The sequence below is a fragment of the Hippoglossus stenolepis genome, chromosome 17 (genome assembly GCF_022539355.2).
Source record: "Hippoglossus stenolepis isolate QCI-W04-F060 chromosome 17, HSTE1.2, whole genome shotgun sequence".
Lineage (NCBI taxonomy): Eukaryota > Metazoa > Chordata > Actinopteri > Pleuronectiformes > Pleuronectidae > Hippoglossus > Hippoglossus stenolepis.
The window spans coordinates 18283173-18304118 of record NC_061499.1 but is presented as its reverse complement, the minus strand read 5'-3'; the positions used below and the strand labels follow the sequence as shown (position 1 = coordinate 18304118).

General features: G+C 41.6%; 3 protein-coding genes across 4 annotated transcripts in view; all 3 read left to right on the top strand.

Annotated features, from left to right (window-relative positions):
- The window catches only part of kcnk9 (potassium channel, subfamily K, member 9), a 44350-nt gene extending 36444 nt beyond the window's left edge, over window positions 1-7906 (top strand). The window contains exon 2 of the mRNA XM_035182023.2: window positions 956-7906. Within this exon, the coding sequence (XP_035037914.1) occupies window positions 956-1839 (884 nt within the window). The 3' untranslated portion in view covers window positions 1840-7906. The remainder of the gene's footprint in view (window positions 1-955) is intronic.
- Window positions 7907-11433: 3527 nt separating this feature from the next.
- LOC118124972 lies at window positions 11434-14628 on the top strand. The gene is made up of 2 exons (XM_035183230.2): window positions 11434-11635; window positions 12616-14628. Exons 1-2 carry the CDS (start codon window positions 11621-11623, stop codon window positions 13684-13686), a joined length of 1086 nt encoding a protein of 361 aa, XP_035039121.1. The 5' UTR covers window positions 11434-11620; the 3' UTR covers window positions 13687-14628.
- A 3593-nt stretch (window positions 14629-18221) lies between these two features.
- Window positions 18222-20946, top strand: part of col22a1 (collagen, type XXII, alpha 1) — a 53313-nt gene continuing 50588 nt past the window's right edge. For both annotated transcript variants that reach the window (XM_035182126.2, XM_035182125.2), the window contains exon 1: window positions 18222-18686. The gene's annotated coding sequence lies outside the window, so the exon portion shown is untranslated. The remainder of the gene's footprint in view (window positions 18687-20946) is intronic.

Below are 20946 nucleotides of genomic sequence, written 5' to 3'. Positions count from 1 at the left end.
CCTTTAAAACCTTGATAATGTGAAGCTAACTACTGTACCAGTACAGTATGTTTTTTCAATTCCACTAATGACCTCGGGCCAATAACACACATTGTACTTATAGAAGTACTCTGGTTGCGAGTGCAAGTCAGATTTTTTTTTCTTAAGGAAACACGTGCTTCAGTGGGTGGAAAGCCGTATGGGAAAACGCAGAATCAATATTTGAAAGCACAAAACAAAACTTGCTCAGGACGCGTCTAAAGAAAAATGCTGCAAGGTGCACCGAAAATACTTTGTCTCCATTTGGAAGGCACTTGTGGAAGTGATACACACGCCAGCTGATGGTGGGAGTCTCTTGGCCCTGATTTCCATGTTTAATACTCTCAGTTATGGGCTGTGGTGGAGGAGAGACAATCAGTGAGACACACTTTTTCTTCATCCCTGCATATTCAACAGCACCAGTCTCATTCATAATGAAATCTCTGAAGTCCTTTTCTATAAATAGCCTGCAAAGCATGTAACATCTTTTATATTATTACATTTGAAAACTCGTATAGTGTATGAATCCTATTGTTGTCCCCACCGGTTGATTTTTAAAAGTCTGTGCGTGTGTGTGTGAGTCAGCAGCTTGTGGTCTAAAGATAAAGTTTAATTAAGCTAAAAGCTTCACTGGCTCCTCCATGACTCCTTCCCCCTCCCTCCTCCGAACTCTTCTACCTCACCGGAAACTTCTGACTAATTGGACGCCCCTCTCCGCCACAATCTTTGAGCCCAAATAAGATTAATGAGCAGAAACATTTCTGTGGCATGCACATATTCAATGCCCCCTTTTGGCAGCACTCGCAGACTCTTAGACAAATTTCTTGCTTGGTCATGTTTGTAAACAAAAGGTGGTCGGAGGGAAGGGTATCACCTACGACTCGCCGCTAGATGTATTCTCTCACTAATTTCTGGTGTCTGTCTCCTCTCTCCTCAGGTTATGGGCATGCAGCGCCGGGGACCGACGCAGGGAAGGCCTTTTGCATGTTTTATGCCGTCCTGGGAATCCCGTTGACTCTTGTCATGTTCCAAAGTCTGGGTGAGAGGATGAACACTTTTGTCAAGTACCTCCTGAAGCGCATCAAGAAGTGCTGCGGCATGAGCATCACCGACGTGTCCATGGAGAACATGGTGACCGTGGGATTCTTCTCCTGCATTGGCACACTGTGCATAGGAGCGGCTGCCTTCTCCCATTACGAGGACTGGAGCTTCTTCCAGTCTTACTATTACTGCTTCATCACATTAACAACTATAGGCTTTGGGGACTTTGTGGCCCTCCAAAAGAACCGGGCCCTCCAGAAGAAGCCGCTGTATGTGGCCTTTAGCTTCATGTACATCCTGGTGGGCCTGACGGTCATTGGGGCCTTTCTCAACCTGGTCGTGCTCCGCTTCCTGACTATGAACAGCGAGGACGAGCGGCGGGATGCGGAGGAACGGGCCTCGCTTGCAGGCAACCGGAACAGCATGATCATCCACATCCAGGACGAGTCGATGCCGCGTGGCCGGCAACGGCGGGAGCCGTACCGGGCGGAGGTGACTGACTTGCAGTCAGTCTGCTCCTGTATGCACTATCACTCACATGACTTCGGCAGCTCTGGGGGAGGGATGGGAGGTCTGGGCTGTGCCTTCTCCCATCAGAACTCATTCAGCTCGCAGCTGAACCCCAATCAGTACTTTCGCTCAGTTTCCTACAGGATCGAGGAGATCTCGCCCAGCACCTTGAAAAACAGCTTCTTCCCTTCGCCCATCAGCTCTGTGTCTCCAGGTCTTCACAGCTTCACAGACAATCACCAGCTCATGAGGAGAAGGAAATCTATCTGAACCCTGACAAACATGGGACAACTGAGTTTCCATGTTTTATACACAAGGTCAAACATTTCCAATGCTGCTCCTTACCAAATCTAATTTCAGCACTTTTTTCCCTGTTTGGTTGCGAGTAAAATAAAAAGTATTCTTGGGATCAGATGAAGGACACAGCAAGCGTGGACACAACGGGATGCAAAGCATGAAGCATGGATTTCTATTTTTTCATGAGATTGCTCCATTTAAACCAGACACAAACTACAAGACCCTCCTTGTTACATTTGCAGTACAAAATTGATATATTAACTTTGGTTTCATACCAAATGATGCACACTGGGGAAATGCTATTTTTCAAAAAGGAAGTATGCTTGTTTCACCTTAACTTGAAGAAACTTTTGCCGTTATTTACGACTCCATTGCCTCACTGCAGACAGAGAATTTAAAATGACTTAAAGCATCAGGTATTGTTTTCTATAAGCAATCATATATTTCAATGGTTTCGCCACATATCAAGCCAAATTATTGTTGCCAATATTAGCATGTGCATTAGATGTCATTTAAGTAAGTGTGCCATGGTTTTGTGACATTCTTTGGTCTGCTTTCAAAGCAGATGTTTGATGGCCATCTGTTGTTTGTCTTTGATTCAAAGGATCATGCTGCTGGTATTGACATTCACCCCTCACACTGAATCTGATCTGGTCATAAAAGCTTCATCCTCACCCACGGCCTTTTGCAGAAAGAGTCAAAACAGTTCTAAAGGCATATCTGCCCTTTCCGCCCATTATTTGTTGGATATATATTTTTTTCCTATGACGTTCATATGCAGTCAGTTAAATCTAAGTGCACAGGCTCCTCTTTACATTGACTGTTGTGCAGCAGTATTCAATAGTCATAAGGGAATAACTGCTGTAAAATAGGAAGTGATACCAGTGTTTTTATTAACAGTCACTAAAACTGACCAGAACACATTGCTAGTGATATATAACACAGGGGAAATTGAGTTTTAGCCTCTAGAATGGTTTCAAGCTCCAAAATACACGGTCCTACAACTCTAATGATGCATCTTTCATTAATCCTTCTGGATGAGAAGATTGAAGCCAAAACCCCACACAGGCTTTGTCTACCTCTTTTCCCAGGTCTCCTAAAATACATGTTTCTCTGACTGCTCCAGCAAATTAATTTCAAATGAAGATATGTGTTTAATTGACATTTACATTTACATGATGTTAAACATACTTGTTTCCGTCCGAGATTTCTGATCCACACTACAATAATATTTACTAGAGCCTTATTACACTTGTTATGGTTATGTTTGGTCTCTGCCAGCATTTGGTTAAGGTTAGGGGGAGATTTAGTTTTAACATAGACAAAGTTCACAGTGACTTCAGACACAACATGTTTATTCATATTGGACCAAAACCATAATTTTTCCTGATGCTAACCTCAAACTGCTTCTGTTGCCGAAAGCTAACTTCAGACTCTGGATGTGAGGAGGTCTCTGGTTTGTACATTTGCCGTTCACCCAAACCAGGGATGCTGGAAGTCAGCATGAGTTGGGGGTGCTGAGAGAAAGTCTATAAAATGCTGTGATATTAAATACAGTGCAGGGCTTGTGATTTATTTTTATTAATTTGATTAGTTCATACTAGTTTTAGAATTTGAATATACGAAAAGACATTGGACCTGGCTTTAGGGCCATTACAATTATTTAGAGATGCTCATCAAACTATTACAACCCCTAAAATCTGCGATCCTATCAGATTGCGCCGTTATATACGACGTATACTACATGTGTGCTTTGCATAGGCTACACAGAAAATACACTGAATGCTCTAATTATGGGAGGATGTTAGGGCTACTACTATTCTGCTCTAAAATGTTTATCTTGAAAATGAAATTAGTTTTGTTTAAATTGATTTGTTCGAACACTTTTTTGAGTTGCAGTTACAGCCCCTCACCATGAGGGAGTGCTGCAGCTTCCTTGGCACCCCGACTTCCAGCGTGTTTGGTCCCAACCACCTCCTGGCAACTCTTATGCCATTAATAAACGTAGAGCTTCATGAATTCAACAAAAATATGTTGCCTCTGAACATAATCCAGCCAGCAATTACGTTTCATACAAAAATATTTGCTGTTGCTGTTTAGATGTATGGAAACCTAATTTTTCGGAGATTTGGGGCAGGTTGAGTTGTGACAAGTAAAGTGAACATCGTCATGGGAAGTTTAATCTGAGGCATTAGGAACTTTGAAAAGTATGAAGTAGTTTCACACACACACACACACACACATTTTTCAAGCTGACTTTACAAGCAGAGTAAATGTTAATCCGAGGACAAGCGTGATCATCCCTCAAAGTCAATGCAGAGTACGTGATGTATGTCCATATAGCAGCTGACCCTGAGTCAGATCTCACTGAGAGCAGGAGTGTTGACTGAGACGGGGAGGCATGCCGATCTGAGCCGACAACTTCTCAGGCTTTGATGCTCTTCATGGAGCCATTAGGAAAACACGACCTCTTCAACGTATCACTACGGAAACAATCTGAAGAGTATGAGTTCATGTGAGGGGACAGCATTATTCAAAAGTTAATAACAGCAGTATGATCCTTTCGGTGTCTGTAAAATACCAGAGGAAGAGAAGTGATTTGGAGGATTGTTTAAGTCCGAAAGATCTGATAAGTGCATGAACTGTTTGTGATGAATGGGGAAATGATTTCAACATAACTTTATAAGTATTTTAATGGCAAATAGTCTTAACGAATGATTTACAACATATGCTGTTTCTTTTGCCAAAGTCCAGCAGTTTTTTAAAGGGAAACACTTTAGTTGCCTACTTTCTAATTTTCCTTTCAGAGAAAATGTACAATAATATTTGTTCTCAGGTTTGAACGAATATATATATATTTTTTCCTTTCTGGTTTACTCCTAAATCAAACACAATCCCAGAAGTGCAAGTGCAGCGGCCAAACAATACAATGTACATATCAAAATCCTTGTTTCCAAATGGTAGGAATTTTTCTGAGAAATGCGACTGAGATGCATCATCTCACTGAGGCAAGTGCTGTGGCTGCTGGCATCATTTGTGAGCGCCGCAGTAGCTTGGAAATGTTTGATGCAATTCTGGATATTTACGTTGATTATAGGCCTGTTATAAAGCCAGAGCCGCCTTTTCTGTCACAGCTGGCCCAGTGTTTGCTGTCGAAACCTTTCACTACCCCTGATCTCCCAAGTTAAGCAGGATTAATGTGCTCAACATGATTTGTAAATGCATTTTTAGTTGTAAATGTATATTTAAATATGTATCTTTGTAAAGACTGAAGGAGAGGTGATCTTTTTTATGTTAGCACAGGGCTGGGAGCTATTTTTTATTCCCTTAGCGAATTCTATTCTTCAGAATCAATCAATATTTCTGGAGGATAACAATTCTTGCTACAAATTTTTGGACCTCGACTTTAAAGAAGCATTACCTTCAGTATTCTTTGCAGCTTAGTGTTTTACAGGCTTCTATTAATTTCCTGCATAGCTGAGCATGCCTCACAAGTTGAATGCCACCCTGTTTGTGCAAATGGTAAAATGCCATGGATGCTATTCAGTCGAGACGAACGTAACCAGGCATGGAGTCCAAGATAAGCCCGAAAAGCATTGTTTCATTATCGGAACTATAGCGGCTTATCACAAATATCCTGTACAATATGTTTATAACAACCTTTGGAATAAAATGGCCTTTTCATGGCTGAGATGCATATGTATTTTTACACATTAGCATATGTGCCTTGAAGAAACAGTAGTCAGTGTTTCTGTTGAAGTGGGCACATTTTAAATACCATGGCTGCGGATCTGTTTGTGCTTTAGCCATCAGAAGCTTTTTGAGGTAACAAGAGAGCATATGTGGCTAATGTATTGACAGATCTAAGTCCCGAAAAAAACACATTCAATTGAAAATCAATATCTGATTTACCTTCTAGAATCAAGTACACACTCAGCAGACTGAATCACTTCCTTTCTTTTGAAGACCTTCTCATCTTATGATGACTTGAAAGATAATTCCAGTTTGAAGCAACCGGGTTCTTCTATTTTCATAGTTTTGTCTGTCCTTCCTGTCGACGAGTAACAGTACGGAGCTCATAGAGGCAACTGCTGAGATCTGGGAAAGTCACATCAACGTTAAAGAATGAGGCTGGAAACATTCGGTCAAATCCTAAGAAACTAGCAAAACCAACTATGAACGGATCCGATTAATAAGTCTTGTTTGAAGTGTTGGAGTAGGTTTAAATTATCACTGAGCTGCAGAGCTCCATCGCTGTCCAAAAACTACAAGGCCTACAGACTTACTGTTTAACCACGTGTGCGCCCAGGAGAAGGACATCAGCATCAAGGAGATCAGCATCTGGCTAATGTTAAGATCAAGACAGAAAGAGTGACGATTGTTCATTCGTAGGTGGAATATCAGTTACCCCCCCCACCACCCCTCAAGTAGCGCCAGAGGGACAACAAGTATTCAATATACACTAAAAAAGCAATACAGATCTGAGGAGAAGTTCAGACTGAGGTGGTAATTATCTGTGGCTTTCACACTGTGAGTGGTATCTTATCACACATGGTCATGTGAGCCAGGGTTTACACAGAAATATTGACGAGTGCGGCTTTAAAGATTTCTATCAGAGTGTCACCAACAGGGAATCACAGGCTATTGGTTTTGTTCTTTCCATGGGATTTATTAAGAATTCAAGAATATAGCATCACTTGCCTTAGATAACGCTCGTCAAAGTTATGTGGAAGAGAACAGAAAGTCTTCATCAATCATCTTCCCTCACCGTTCCCAGGTCTCAGCTGTTACGTCGGGGATTACAACATTATCAGAGTGGCCATAAGTATGAAAATAGGACTCAAGTTGCCACAAACCGATCCATCAAACACTCCAAGCACCGACAGGGTTGAGAATATTTAATATATTGAGTGTCACTGATGATGATGAGTCGTCTGCCTTTCATTCGCTTCACAGTCAAACTCTTACCACGCAACGTTTTTGGGGAATGTATCAGCCATAATGGATCCTCCACTGAAAGGAAGCAGCAAACAACTGGACTCATTTGCTCCTCATGAGCTGCACGTCTGATTTTTTATTTTATTTTTGCATACCCCCTCCCACATGTACACACATCACTCAGATCTGTCTGCCATCGTCGCCACGTGTCGTATTGATGGTCCTCTGCTGAATGTTACTCTATAGCACAGATGGCGAGGAGAAATGGCTACATCAACACACACAACCAAACACACACACACACTCACACACTTGCCATGGCCCTCAACAGACTAAACAGTGCGACATTGTGTTTTCTCTCATGTTTCTCTGCCGCGTGGCATCAAACAACTCAAAGGTGAACGGAAATCTGATGATCTGGTTAGAGGCCGGTTGTTGGCTGGTTGTTGGCTGGATATTGGCTGGTTGTTGGCTGGTTATTGGCTGGCTGTTGGCCGGTTATTGGCTGGCTGTTGGCCGGTTATTGGCTGGCTGTTGGCCGGTCTTTGGCGTCTTGCACGCGCCGTAGTCGTGCTCGGCTTCTAGGCGTCATTTTACTGCATGTGGCAGTATGTGCAGGCCATTTTCTCTGTAGACAGTGCCATGTTTTCCTATGACAGGGACAAAGAGACACAAGTTGCACTACTCTCTGCGTAATATGATATAACAGAAAGACTGTGTTCCATACATTTGTGAAATATCCTTTGCAATAGGTTCTTCTGTAGGTCTGATGAACAAATACCGTGTACCATATTCCTTACAGGAGATTGTATCCCATCTCGTTGGCATCCATATGGTTTGATGGTCATGTTGAACCCACTGACGTCTTCTGTCACAGTTTTGAAACTGATGTCTGTACAGTACACTCCCCGGTCTTCTCACCACACTGAGAAGAGATTGTTAAGAATTGTTCAGAGTGAATTGAACATTTTACATTTGTATGATTTATTTTTTCTCAGTTTTTTTTTCTTGTTTTTGGTGCGTGTGTGTGCATGATTTGGTGTGGATGACTCACTGGGTTCCACAGCCTGGGTGAAGCCATAACACACTTGAATAAAAATGATGAGCCTCCTTCCAAATCCCCTCCTGTCTGCTTGTACCTTCTTAAAACATCAGGTGCTCCCCCGCTGAGAAATTCATTCAATTCACAAAAACATTTGTTTAAAAACAGTAAAATTCAGGCCTGGAGTCATATTATTACATATTCATTAAAAACAACAGTTTCAATGCAGAACGCTCTGGGCCACTTTCTCAGATTCAAGATCAACTTCACCCACATACAATGATAATGATAATTCAGAGTACCTCTGGGAATATTTCGTTTGCAAAGCTAAAGCTAATAATTTTCCCGGGATTGCAATTCTTTAACATTTTTAAAATAAAAGTTTAGAGAATTTTGGCTTTTTAACATTTCAAGCCAAAGGAGTGTGACCTCCACGAGCATCTGCTGTAACATACAAAGAGACACTGCGAGCGAAATTTAAATATTCAGACGTTCAGGCAAGGATCAGATCACAGCAGAGAAATCTTAGCTGCAGGGGAAAAAAAGAGAATAATCTTTGCCTCTTTTGCTTATTTAACTTTCATTCTATTTCGATAAGTCTGAGTGTTAAAGGAATCGTTTTAATATATTTGGGAAATGTGCTTATTTGCTTTCTCGCCGAGAGTAAGATGAGAGGTGTGATTCTTCTCTTTCACTCTCTGAAGCTACAGAGAGTAGCTGAGCACAAAGGCTGGAAATGGGGGGGAAACTAACATGACTGTCTGAATGTAAAAGCAAATCTGCTCACCAACCCCTTTAAACCTCAATACAAAATGACACATTACATCTCATGTTATAATCTTACAAATAAAAAAGTGTAAAAATGAGATAATATTCAAGTGAGACCTTACAAACCTTAAAGCTAGGGTTGGTAATTCGTGGAAAAGCTAGGAAGAGCAGGCAACACTTCCCCCTCCCTCGCATCGGCCCTCACGTCAAAGCTCATGAACGTGCACTGACTGACAACTGTTAGAGACGACTTTTCCTCGACTTGCTCGCTAACTTCTGGCTAACTTCTAACTTCTGCTTCAGCGTTGTATGTCTCTCTGACTTGTGGAGACTCCGGTCATGTGCAGTGAGAGCACAGGCAGGCAAGTTGGTTACTCACAGACAAGTACACACAGACTGAATACATGATTGGTCGTGTTTGTTAAAGTCCTGTCAGGGCTTTTTTTTCTTTTTATGACTTTATTAATCCATGGTTATCAGGACGTGAAGAGGGTTTCAACAAATAAGATACAAGATGATTCAGAAACAAATTGGGAACCTTTAAGACGATGCAGTCTGTAGTATCACACAATATGAGGGTGAGATCAATCATCTCATGTGGCTCTTCACGTTTATCCCTCTAAATGTCAAACTGACAGTGTCACTTACAGTGAGTTAAAAAATCAACGAGGGAAATTGTTTGTGTTATTACCACATTTTTATTCACAGTTGATTTTATTATTTTTGATTAGCTGTAATTATACATTTTGACATAAAACTAGTGTGAATATGGATCCAACATAGACGAGTCTTCAGGGAGCCACGTCAAAGCGTCCTTTTGGCCACGAAGGTTACGTATCACTAGTTCTGGCAGAAACTGGACTGATAACAGATCTGCCGTCCAGCCGCCTTCCCCTTCTCCCCGAGTGGCCCGTGCAGTGCAGCTGGATGTTCAGTGGGAGAATGAGCAGGCAGCATCTCCTTTTATCCCTTCCCACACCGCGGTAATTATACTGTCAGCCGCGCACGTCAGGCACCGCCGAGGACAACACAATAAGAACAGAGGCAGAGGGGCGTTGAGGCCCTCGCTTGGCGTCAAGCCTGTAATTTTGCATCTTAAATGATCATGTAAGCGGAGCCAAGTTGTTTTGCAGTGGGACCGTCTCCAGCGTACCAATGATATCATGGAGCATCGCAATGAGCAGGTGCTGACATGCTGCTCTTTTTTGGGGAGATGGGGGTGGGAAGAGATAGACAACTGAGAGCAGCAGATTTTCAGCAGTGATTGAGTCTGTCTGACGGGTGAAAAATGGATCTACTGCAGGAGGCACAAGTTGAACGCTAACACGAGTCTCATCCGTCGCAGGAGAACTCCACGACAGTTCGCCTCAAAACACAATAAATGAGGACGATGGGAGCGGTGGAGCCAAAATTTAAAACAAGCTGCTGTCGGAAAGCGATTAAAATCTGCAGATATTCCTGCAGGCAACACACACACACACACAGAAACACACACACAAACACACATACTGCATCCTTGTCTTATCTATCCTCTGTAGATATTTATTCTGAAATACCATTACCAGCACAGGGCAGAACTCAGAGGGGAATTTGATCAAAGTTTAACTTCAGTGAATGTGAATAATTTTGAGGACATCGCGAAGATAGTGGAGTCACAGCCGCTGCAGCTGCTTTCTCCTCTATTCAGTCGCTTCCAAGGTTTCAAAGTGAAATAGTGATATAAAGGCTTTTACCTTGATTAATCACATCACTGCGCTTCACGAGATGATAATAACAACAATAATGTCCACTTTGACTGTATATACTGTGTAAATGATTCGTTTCGAATGATTGCTTTAAATAGCTAGGCCCTTTGCTGCTCCACAAAGCTAACTACAGCAGCTAGACTAAAAGTAGCATTAGTGAAAGCTTGGATGACACCTTGGAACTTTGAAAATGCTTATTGATGCAGGTTAATGCATCTGATTCCTCATTTGCAGCTCAGACAGATTATCCTTCTCAAATTGTGTCTTTAGAAGGATTTGAAGCCTGAAGGAAAAAATGTGGGGTCTCAGTTGGGGGATCTTGACAGCCACAGAGATACAGATTTTTTAGAAAGATTGTATTTGATATTTCTTTCTGAAATAGTTTGAAAGAAACGAAATTGGAAACACCGAATAGATCCAAGATTCAAGATGTTTATCGTGACAGTGGTTGTACAAGTAAAATCATCTGAACGTCTTCAGGAGAGCTCTATTCGAATTTGTACATTATGTGGAAAAAGTAAAATAGCTAAGTAGTAAAAGACAGGACAATAATAAAATAAGGGTTTTCACAGTAATCGAATAAAATGTGCATTTACAAAATGAATATACAAGAATACTAAATATATGATGAGAATACTGAAGATATAATAATAAGAAATATATATAACAATAATGAAAGGCTTAATCCAGACTGGGTTCAGAGAAGATTTAAAAGATCTAATGTAAAGGACTTGAAGATGATTCTCTGTCCAGTTGCCACCAGCCGCTTAATATCTGGCTGTGTTACTGATGATGATGATGATGATGATGATGATGATGATGATGATGGTGATGCTGATGCTGATGCTGCCACTTAACGCCACTATTACACTCTCCTGATGCTGATGCACAAAGGAGGACTCTGGCACCATCTAGTGGCCGGTGAAGCACACTCAATTTCCTAATCTAAACTTCTTCATTATCATTTAAGCAGCAAGTCGCCACTCATTTCATTCCATGTAAATGCAGAGTCCTAATGAGCACAATGAAAACACACTCTTGACAACACTGTCGGGCCATCAGTGTGCACATTGGCTGCCTGTGAGCAGGAGATCATCAGAGATCACTGTGACCCTAATCTGCTTAATCACATTAAGGCTGCTAAAACCTCTTCCAACTACAGTGTCATTGCCTGTGGCCAGGTGGCACGGACCAACAAACACCTTGACAACAACAACTTCTGCACTATACAGTATTTCTGCACACAAATATCAAGGAAGAGATGTTTGCAAAACCTGTGAGTATCACTGTGCTCTTATTTCACTTGTTTTATCGGTATCGTCTTAGACAGTTGATCACTGGTAATTAACAGAGTGACAGTTGGTATTACGTGCAGTGAAAGTGAGGGAACATGCTTCTAATGCACAGGGTTCAAACACATACTCAACTGTTTCAAGCTCATATCATGGGTCATATGCATTTAGCTTATTTTTAAAGAGGTAGTTCTACAACTACAACTAAGTAAAGTAGTTTTATTCCACATGCTAAAGAAGTTTGTGTGACACATTATATATTTATATCTCTCTCTATGTATGGGTATATATAATGGGATATTATCTGCAGAGTTAAGCAGTGTGGTGTATTTGCATTTTGCTGTTTTCTCTGTCCCAAACAGAAGCTTTGGCGCAACCTTCCAATGAGACCTCATTTAGAACTAATGGTTAAATAAATCATTTGTTAATGCTTTTAACATTGAACTATTTATAAAAACAACTGGTTGGAAGAGGAAATGAAAAATCCCTCTGGCCTTGTTATTTGTTTTGTCCCTTTAGCATCTCTTTTATTCAAAATAAACACAATTCTCTTCAATAACCCGTGTCACCTCTACAACAGCTATTCCCAAATCTGTTTACCTCTTTTGATTGGCTTTTGGTCATAAATAATTAGAGCTGCAATAATTAGTTAGTTAATTGACCTTCCTGTTTTCCGTTACTATAAATGAGAATTAACTGAATATATTTGGACTGTTAGAGGGGATAAAATAAGCCAGTTGAAGGCATCATTGTGGTGAATGATTCTTGTCTTCATAAACTAAAACAGTTAATTGAATAATGAAATGATTTATCTCTCTAAGAGATTTGCACTTGTTATAATTGGATGTTAAGTGCTGTATAATGCTTAAAAGTACTGAGCTAAAGGATTGTAGGTACAACAGGGAGCCACATTATCATTTTACTAATAAGATTGAAATGAGTCACTGATGTCTCTTTTGTTCAGGGGGCTCCCCAGCGAGAAGAAATGTCGACCATCCGAGTTAAAAATACCATGTTGCTTCTGAATGGCCAAAACCTCCGGCTGGCCGCTAAAAATGGCCGCGTTTCAAAAACACCTGGTCGCCATCTGTCAGCGAAACACGGAAAGGAGGCGGTGGGTCAGCTTACGGCCTCTCCGGTGACGCAGGAGGGCACCGCACAGTTGGAGCTCAAACCAACCAGGCCTGACTTAGAGAGAGAGGCTGAGAATCAGCCCGTGAGACGCCCCCTGAAGCTGGCCCCGCTGGAGCTGCCAGAGGAGGTGAAGGAGGCTCAGAGGCAGAAACTTAAGTTTGGCCAGCAAGAAGCTAAACCAGCTTCCTGCAAACTGGATGTGACACTGAATGCAACAAGGAAGGTTAAGTCAAGTGTGCGACAGAGACCGATAAAAGCTGCTCCGTCCCCCTCTGCTTCCACTCAGACACTCAAAGCCCAGCAGCAAAACAGATCGTTGAGGCCCCAGCCGACACACCCCAGCCCCGCCGAGCAGAACGGAGACAGGCATCTGGAGGACGTGGTGTGTCGAGGTACCCCCGCTCCCCTGTGCAGCAAACCCGCCCCTCCTCTACTTTCTCCCCGAGGTAAAGCTCAGGCCTCACGTGGTGGAGAGACCACACGCCCGAGCCTCAGCTCCCTCCAGCAGGAGACTGCAGGCAGGCGGCGACTGAGGCTGAGGAGAGTGCAGTGCCTGGAAGAGGATCAGTGCAATACAAACATGTCAACAGGGGGATTATCTGCAGTTGAAGACAAGCTGGCCCAAGGTGTCCGAGGCACAGGGCAGCAGCTCGCTGGTAAAGGCATCAAGGAGCCTCCTGCAGCCTCCTTGGAGAGAGGAAGCATCAGGAAGAGCCATCAGGACGTTTGCTGTCAGCAGGCTGGAGGAAGCACTCTCAACCGGCAGTCAGCGGAAGGTGGAAGCAGTGGACATGCACCTGACAGTGTCAGGCCGAATGCTTCTAACTGGAAATCAAAGAGGAAAAAAGCCTTGATCGCAAAGCATAAAAATACAGTCGCTGTGGAGCAACTCCAACTGTGATACACAATCTGTCACGTCTGCAGCTGAGGACATAGCAAATGACGCACATGGAAGACACAACAGAAACAGTCATGTTATTCAGTTAACAGTTATTCATGTCAAACAGTCATGTATAACTTTTTGAGTTAATTTCTTACTGATGTATAATTTAATTTTTTGTCCAAGAAACAGTAATATGAACGATATATTAACCATATCATGTAAACTATCGTTAAATGTGTCAATATACACAGTTTTTGTCCTTTTTTATGAGCCACAATATCTCAAATCTACTAAAACCCTTCATGTTTTTTTTTATCACAAACCACAACACGAACAATAACAACAAACATCTCTGAAATGTGTCACTTCCTCACAAACAAATGCTAATTGCTGCTTTACAGTCAATACAAAGTGACCAACAAACTGACAATAAGTAAAACCAGTACACACAAACACACACACACACACACAAACACACAGATTCATATGTTACCTTGTTGTTAAACTTTATTGTTCTATTTTATTTTCCTGTGTCTAGTTTCACAAGCTGGGGACATTTCCTCAGGTTCCTTGTCCGCTGTCATCACTTTTTCTGTCAACAGAGACAGAATCAACACATGTCTTTTTCATTAGGAGTAATGTCTCTGGTTGTTCCCTCTGGTGTTGCACAATTTCATTTGCAGATTTGCTGGATTTCTCCGAAAAGGCTCTAACGCCACAACTCACAAAACGTTTGCGTCAGATCAAGTTGCCTTTTTTGGTTTTGTATTTCATGCACTTTAATTTCAGTGTATTTGATACAGTGAGCTGTAACAACTTATTGCTAATGGACCTTTAAGGGGTTTTCCCAGTGATAGGACAATTCAGATCTCCCTGTTTTAAAACACTGATGAGGCGGTTTCACTATTTGGATTGTGGAGTTGAATAAACTGTAGAAAGTTCTATGCTTTATATTTCAAATTTTGTGATTGGACAGTTGTTATTCTTCTCATACTACTCACATGTCATATTCTTTTTATCTTTACTCAATATGGTAATATGTAACACTTAACTTCAAATCCCCATATTTAGCCTTTACATCCAGTAAATATATACGTGATTGACTTACAACCCAGTATGATGTAGTTGTAAACAGGTAAAAGTGTTTATTAATGTATTAAACAAGAACCATAACTCCCACTGTGGACAGCCAGTGGTGGAGGCTGGTGTACAAACAGATGATGAATGATAACATAGTAAAACACAGCTGTAATAAAATAAAATACGTCCTCATGGGAGAAGTTATAGCTGTAGACAAACACAGTGCTCTATCAAGCAAATGTCTTTACATCCGTAACAAATAGGTTTTATAAAATATGGTATAAATGTTTGTATACAAATGTTTCAGGATCTTTATGACTGTGTCAAATGAAAGGCTCTGTATAGTGTACTGCTGAGGAAAGCAGCAGCAGCGCAGCAGAGGTGTATTTCACTAACATGCTGTTGGCACAAAGACAAAATGATCTCATGCTCTTTAATGGTGCCATGAACTTTCCCCCTCGTGCATTCAAAACAAGTAAATAAATAAATAAATGAACATTATTTCATAAAAAGAAGAAAAAAATATATATATATATATATTTATGCCAGGTCACTCTTAGTTATGGACTGTCCCATTTCCAGAGGCTTCTCCCCATCAGACCAGAGTGTGCACTCATTTAATTAGGTGAAGCAGACGCAGCACAAAGGGAAGCTGCTGGCACGAAACATGAGGAGCTCGACCACTGCAGTTGATCCATGGTAATGGGGCGGCACAAAAAGCCCTCATAGAAAAATCATCGTAAGTGGTATGATTAGAAATTTAGGGGTAAATTCATCACAGAACGTTTACTGATTAGCCAGCGATCGATAGACATCATTCTATAATGAGTATAATGTTCTACCTGTTGAACCAAACTGCACTTTTCTCTAATAGGTCTGCTTTTTTCATTGCAAACATGACTTTCAGCTCTCAGCACGAGTTCCTGAGTGTCCTTGAGTTTCTTTCTCAAACACAACGAGCAGCAGGGTTTTGTTGATGTTTGATGGACCTCTAATGCTCTGCACGCTGGAAGATTTGGATGATGCTCAAATTCTGCCGTGACACATCTGACCTTGGGTCCTCAGCCAAACAGACAACATCGGTGCTGTAACTCAGCCTAAAACGTTCTGTCTGTGTTCTTGTGCTCTGCCTGGTTCATTCATCAATGTATCTGCCGCTCATCTGACTCACATCAGTGTAAGAGCACTTGACTCTGGGAGTCGGACCAACTGATTTCCATGACTTCTGACTCAAGCTCCACCACTCATGACTCGGACCTGCACATTTGGACATGTTGACTGTTTTTTTAACAGGCCATTATTATTTTGCTTGAGACATTAATAGCTATTTTAATACTGTAACATTATTCAGTTATGGGCAGTTGACTAAAAGGACACTGAGCACATGAGAGATAAACCAGAAAAAGCGACAAAAACAAACAAAAATAGGATAAATGAATGCAAATCAAATCTTTCCAGAAACTTTCAACATTAAAGTTTTTAAGATAAGATTTAGAAGAAGCTAGAGAGGTAATGCATCTTAGTTCCAAACAGTGGGGCCCTAATGCTTGATAAAAGAAGAAAAGTGTCATATATTTATATATAGTTATATACTTTTCTATTCTTGATGACCACTTAAAGTGCTTAACAGTCCAGTTTTACCATTCACCCATTATAGCGCATTTACGTTGTATGTGAAGCCCTCTGTCCATCACACACTGGTGACTCGAACTTGGACTCGACACTTGGGGACTAGACTCAAACTCAAGGTTTAGTGACTCAACTACAAAACTGACTCAAGTCAGTTGAGTCACTAAACCTTGAGGTATCTTTTTGACACAGCATCTTTTATAGTCACAAAAGGTTTTAGACAACTCTTTACATATCTGATCGTTCTCCCCCGGTACCTATAATATATTTTAACGTGTAAAATCAGTGCGGACCTCATATAAGCATGTGATCGGTTGATAAAATAAAAACAGTGATGAGTGCAACTTTAAAACTCACTTTATCCTCGATGGTCCAACTCAAGGGAGAAATTCCTACAAGTTTTGGAGCCAGTACCTGTGTTGGATCTGGTAAAGCAGTGCAGTCGTTTCCCACCAAGCTGTGTGGGAGCCATTTGGGGTAATGCAATGTGTATCACAGAGCAGAGAATAGATTGTGAAACCATCTGTCTTCTCCTTTTATTTCGTCTTTATTCATACCAATGTGTAACAATGACTGCGGTTGTGTCGTGGTGAAATTTCAACCTTACAGATCTACCTTTGAAAATATACAAAATCCGCTCTGCTTCAGTACAAACACACATTGATATGTGACATATTTTTTCAAATGACAGCGTGTCTCTGATGTGGGAGGTGGGAAGCTGGCCGTGCGTCACATGACAGATGGCTCTCTCCGGCACTAGTGCTCCCAGCCTCTCGTTCACCCTACATGCCAGTCACCTCTTTAGCCCTCGCACATAAGGCGACAGACGGTTCCTCAGACTGACACCATCACTCATAACGTGCATCTGCTCCCAATCATCAACCCACTTCCCATCCACTTCACGCTGATCCTATACATAGCCTGGCCCACGCTCACTTTCCTTGGCTACAAAGGCACTGTAAATAGGCCTGGATGTAATGGCTAACATGTTTGTTGTACATGACATTCAAATATTGACACTGCGATTCTGGGTGTTTCGGCGCCTCGACAGCTCTGCGGCCCGTTCGGGTGGATCTTCCGAACGCAGCGAAAGCATGTGGCGACAGCTGTGGGAGCACTTTGAGGAGGAAACTTCAACAAAGAGCTGCCTACATGAGACCTGTGATGCAGGGGACTTTAGAGGAGAGACGGAGAGATGTCTGCCAGGCAGGATGTCAGACACAGAGACAGAGCTGCTGTCTTTCACTGCAGCCTCCTCTCCTGCCAGGGAGCATGACCGCACACTGAATGGGAATCACACGCATCCTCCTGAAGCATATATCAAACTACAACACATGTAGCTCTACAAGTGAGTGGAGGACTGGGTTTTCTATCAACGAGGACGAGTTGGGAAGTAAAACACTTTGCAGGGTGAAATATAAAAAGGTTCTACAAAGTAAAAAGATGAAATAAAACTTTTATGGGAAAATATATGTGTAAGTTTAGCAGAAAAAGTTGGACAAAGAGCAAAACTAGTGAGTCAAATAAATAATGTATATTTTTACGATTGAAAATGGAGGATGTGGTCTGACATGATTGTAAACTTGTCAAAACAGCTTGACATGAGTAATATAGATCACAGGGCCTCGCTGTTGAGTCAGTGCAAGGACAGGCATTCAGCGCAAAGCTGCAAGCACCAGTGTTCTGTAATCATTTCCCCCAACTTAAGTACAGCCTTTCTCTCGCGAGTGTGTGGCGGGCTGGAGCCAAACACGGCCCGGCCCACCACCAGCCCCAAGGGCGGCTCCGCTGTGGCTGTCACAGTGGCAAAGGCCGGACAGTTGAGGCGGTTGCCAAGAAGCCGAGCCTTGTCTTTGAGGGCTGCACTTGAGATGGGCGCAGCCATAAAGGAGGGAGCGAGAGAGAGACAGAGGGGAAAAAAAGGACAAAAATATCCAGAAAGTTGGGTCTATAAGTGGCTGCGCCTCTCGGCCGTTTTTTATGTGCGAGCACGGCCCAGCTGAGAACAGTAGAAGCCACCTCGTCCCCCGGTGAAACCCAACACTTTCCCCCCTCGGTGTTCCCTCCCACTCTGTCCACCCATCCACAAGGTTGCCGAGTGCTCACCTCACTTTGTAACAACACTCAACACTGGATTGTCACCCTGGATTATATAATAATCTCATTTTGATTTGCGGTGCCTGCTGGGGGAGACATTTTGGATTATTATCACCTGGTAATGATGCCGACCCGGTGCTGATTCAGGGTGTGAGAGCTGGAGGCAGAGAGAGACTGACACCTCTAGTCACGCTGACTGAGTGACAGGACAGGTAAGGAAGACATCTGCTTCATAACATCATCCTTTTGTCACTGTGCTCTGCCTCAAAAATTAATCAAACGTATTATCATTTTTTTTTGGGGTGTTTTTAAATTGTTGATTTGTTTCCTGCATTCACATAATGCTCTATCTGAGAACATACTTTTCTTCTTTTTCCCTCCTTCTTGGGTTGCACATGAAAAAAAACCAAACATGTTTTCCCCATTTTGCAAACGATAAACGTGGTGCTTCTGTTATAGACATCTACATTGCAGTCCCAGGTCTGCCATTGAGAGAGGAAGTGGAAACAGGCCTGATGATACAGACCTACAGTTTGTAAGGAATCTGGCCTCAGGTTCAGATGTTGACAGAGGCAACCCAGCTTGTTTTTAGCTTTACCTCGGATACTGTAACCGCTTGTAAAACTGCAGATTAACTCAACACAGCTCTGGGAGACCCGCACAGTGTGTTTAACTGTAATCAGAGATGAAAGGGAGGCAAATTAGGATATGTTAGACTAGGGGAAAGTTGGGTAAAGAGGATTAAGGAGCATGAATCCAAATCTTGTTCAGCGGCTCTCGTAGGGCAGCTGAATTTTTATTTTATTTTTAGTTATTTTTTCCATTTGAGTCCTGCTAGACTGAATATCTTGGATTTTTAACATGTCCACTAATAGAGGTAATTAGAGTGCTTCAGCAAGCGTGTCTATTCTGCTCATTAATAGCTCCAGTGAAACCAAGTCGCAGAAATTGCCCATTGGGGAATCAGATAAGGAAACTGGTGGACTATCTGGAGACCAACACGCTATATTTAAACCCAACAATAAATAATGAACCCTTTATTTCAGCTACACAGGCCAAGCCACAGTCAAGAGACTGCTGCGCTTTAAACTGTCACTTAACAGCATTTCCTGAAATTACTTTCTATTTTAAGCACTTTCTGTTTCATTTATCACAACTTTGTTTTCTTTTAGGCCCAATATTCCACTTTTATATTCATAACAAGAGTAGAATATATATTAAATATGGCATCCTTAATTTTAAAACAGGAGAAAAACTGCAAGTGTCCAGGCAGCAAAAATTGTTAACTATGTTAGTTGGTACTAAAACCGCACAGTACATAATTTAGCTCTAAATCATTTACGATAATATTTTTATATTAAATATTAGGCTATATTTAGGAAATTGTTAGCTTAGCTTAGCATAAAGCCTAGAAATGGGGAGAAACAGCCAGAAATTATTTTGTGAAACTCACTCAACACATTATTTCTTGAACAACAACCTCTGTGTAAAGATTTAACTTTACATTTGAGCATTTTTGAGTTTTTCTGTTTAATGCTAAGCTATGCTAACCAGATATGATAGTGCTATCATTATTTTCATCTTCCCTTTCTTTTCATGAAGAAAGGGAACAAAATTGTCTTCCGAAACAGCTCTCCTCCAAATTTAGGTATTTCTCCATTAGGTTTGAATGCTGGTCACCTCTGGAAAAAGAAACACAAATACATTTCGTACTGTTAGTTCAGTGGAAAAATCAGCACAGAAAAGTGGTCAATGATGCTAAATAACTTTTCAGGACACGGGGGACTCATTATTGTTTTCCCAGTTAAGCTCAGACTTTCCTTAAACTCCTACACTGACCCCCCGCGATGACATGCTCTTCCAGTCAGGATGAGCCCATGTTATGGCTACAGTCAGTCACACATCAGCTCTAATGGCAGACATCACAACCACTGGGGTACAGTTCATACGAGAATAGATTTGTATTTAAACAGGTCAGGTTTTTGTCAGTGCCACCCAGCAAAGCAGCCTCCTAAATGAACCCAACAAAAGACCCATTCAAGGAACAGTAGCACCTCCAAAGGACAGCTAGAGATGCAATTTCAAACTCAAAAATCATGCACTGATACATCAGCCAACTGTCCCCTCCTGCTGTTGTTCTTTAACTGGGTGGATATGGTTAGAAAGTCATTTGGCAGCAAGTTCCAATTAACTTTTTAGGGTCCAGTTTTTTCTGGATAAAGAATTCACTTGCTGCTGTAGAGAGGAATGTATTTCAGACTCAGGCTTTAATTATCTCATTAAACATTTCCTGCCATTCAAACAGGAGGCAATATAAATAATACAAAGACATACTAAGATTGACCATTTTTAATTTGTAATTTCTTGCAAATAAACTATCTATTGCAATTTTGTAACAGTCATTGTAGGAGGCCTGTTTTTTTAAAGCAGTCTCCCTGCACTACAGGAAGACTGAAATAATCACAAATTGTT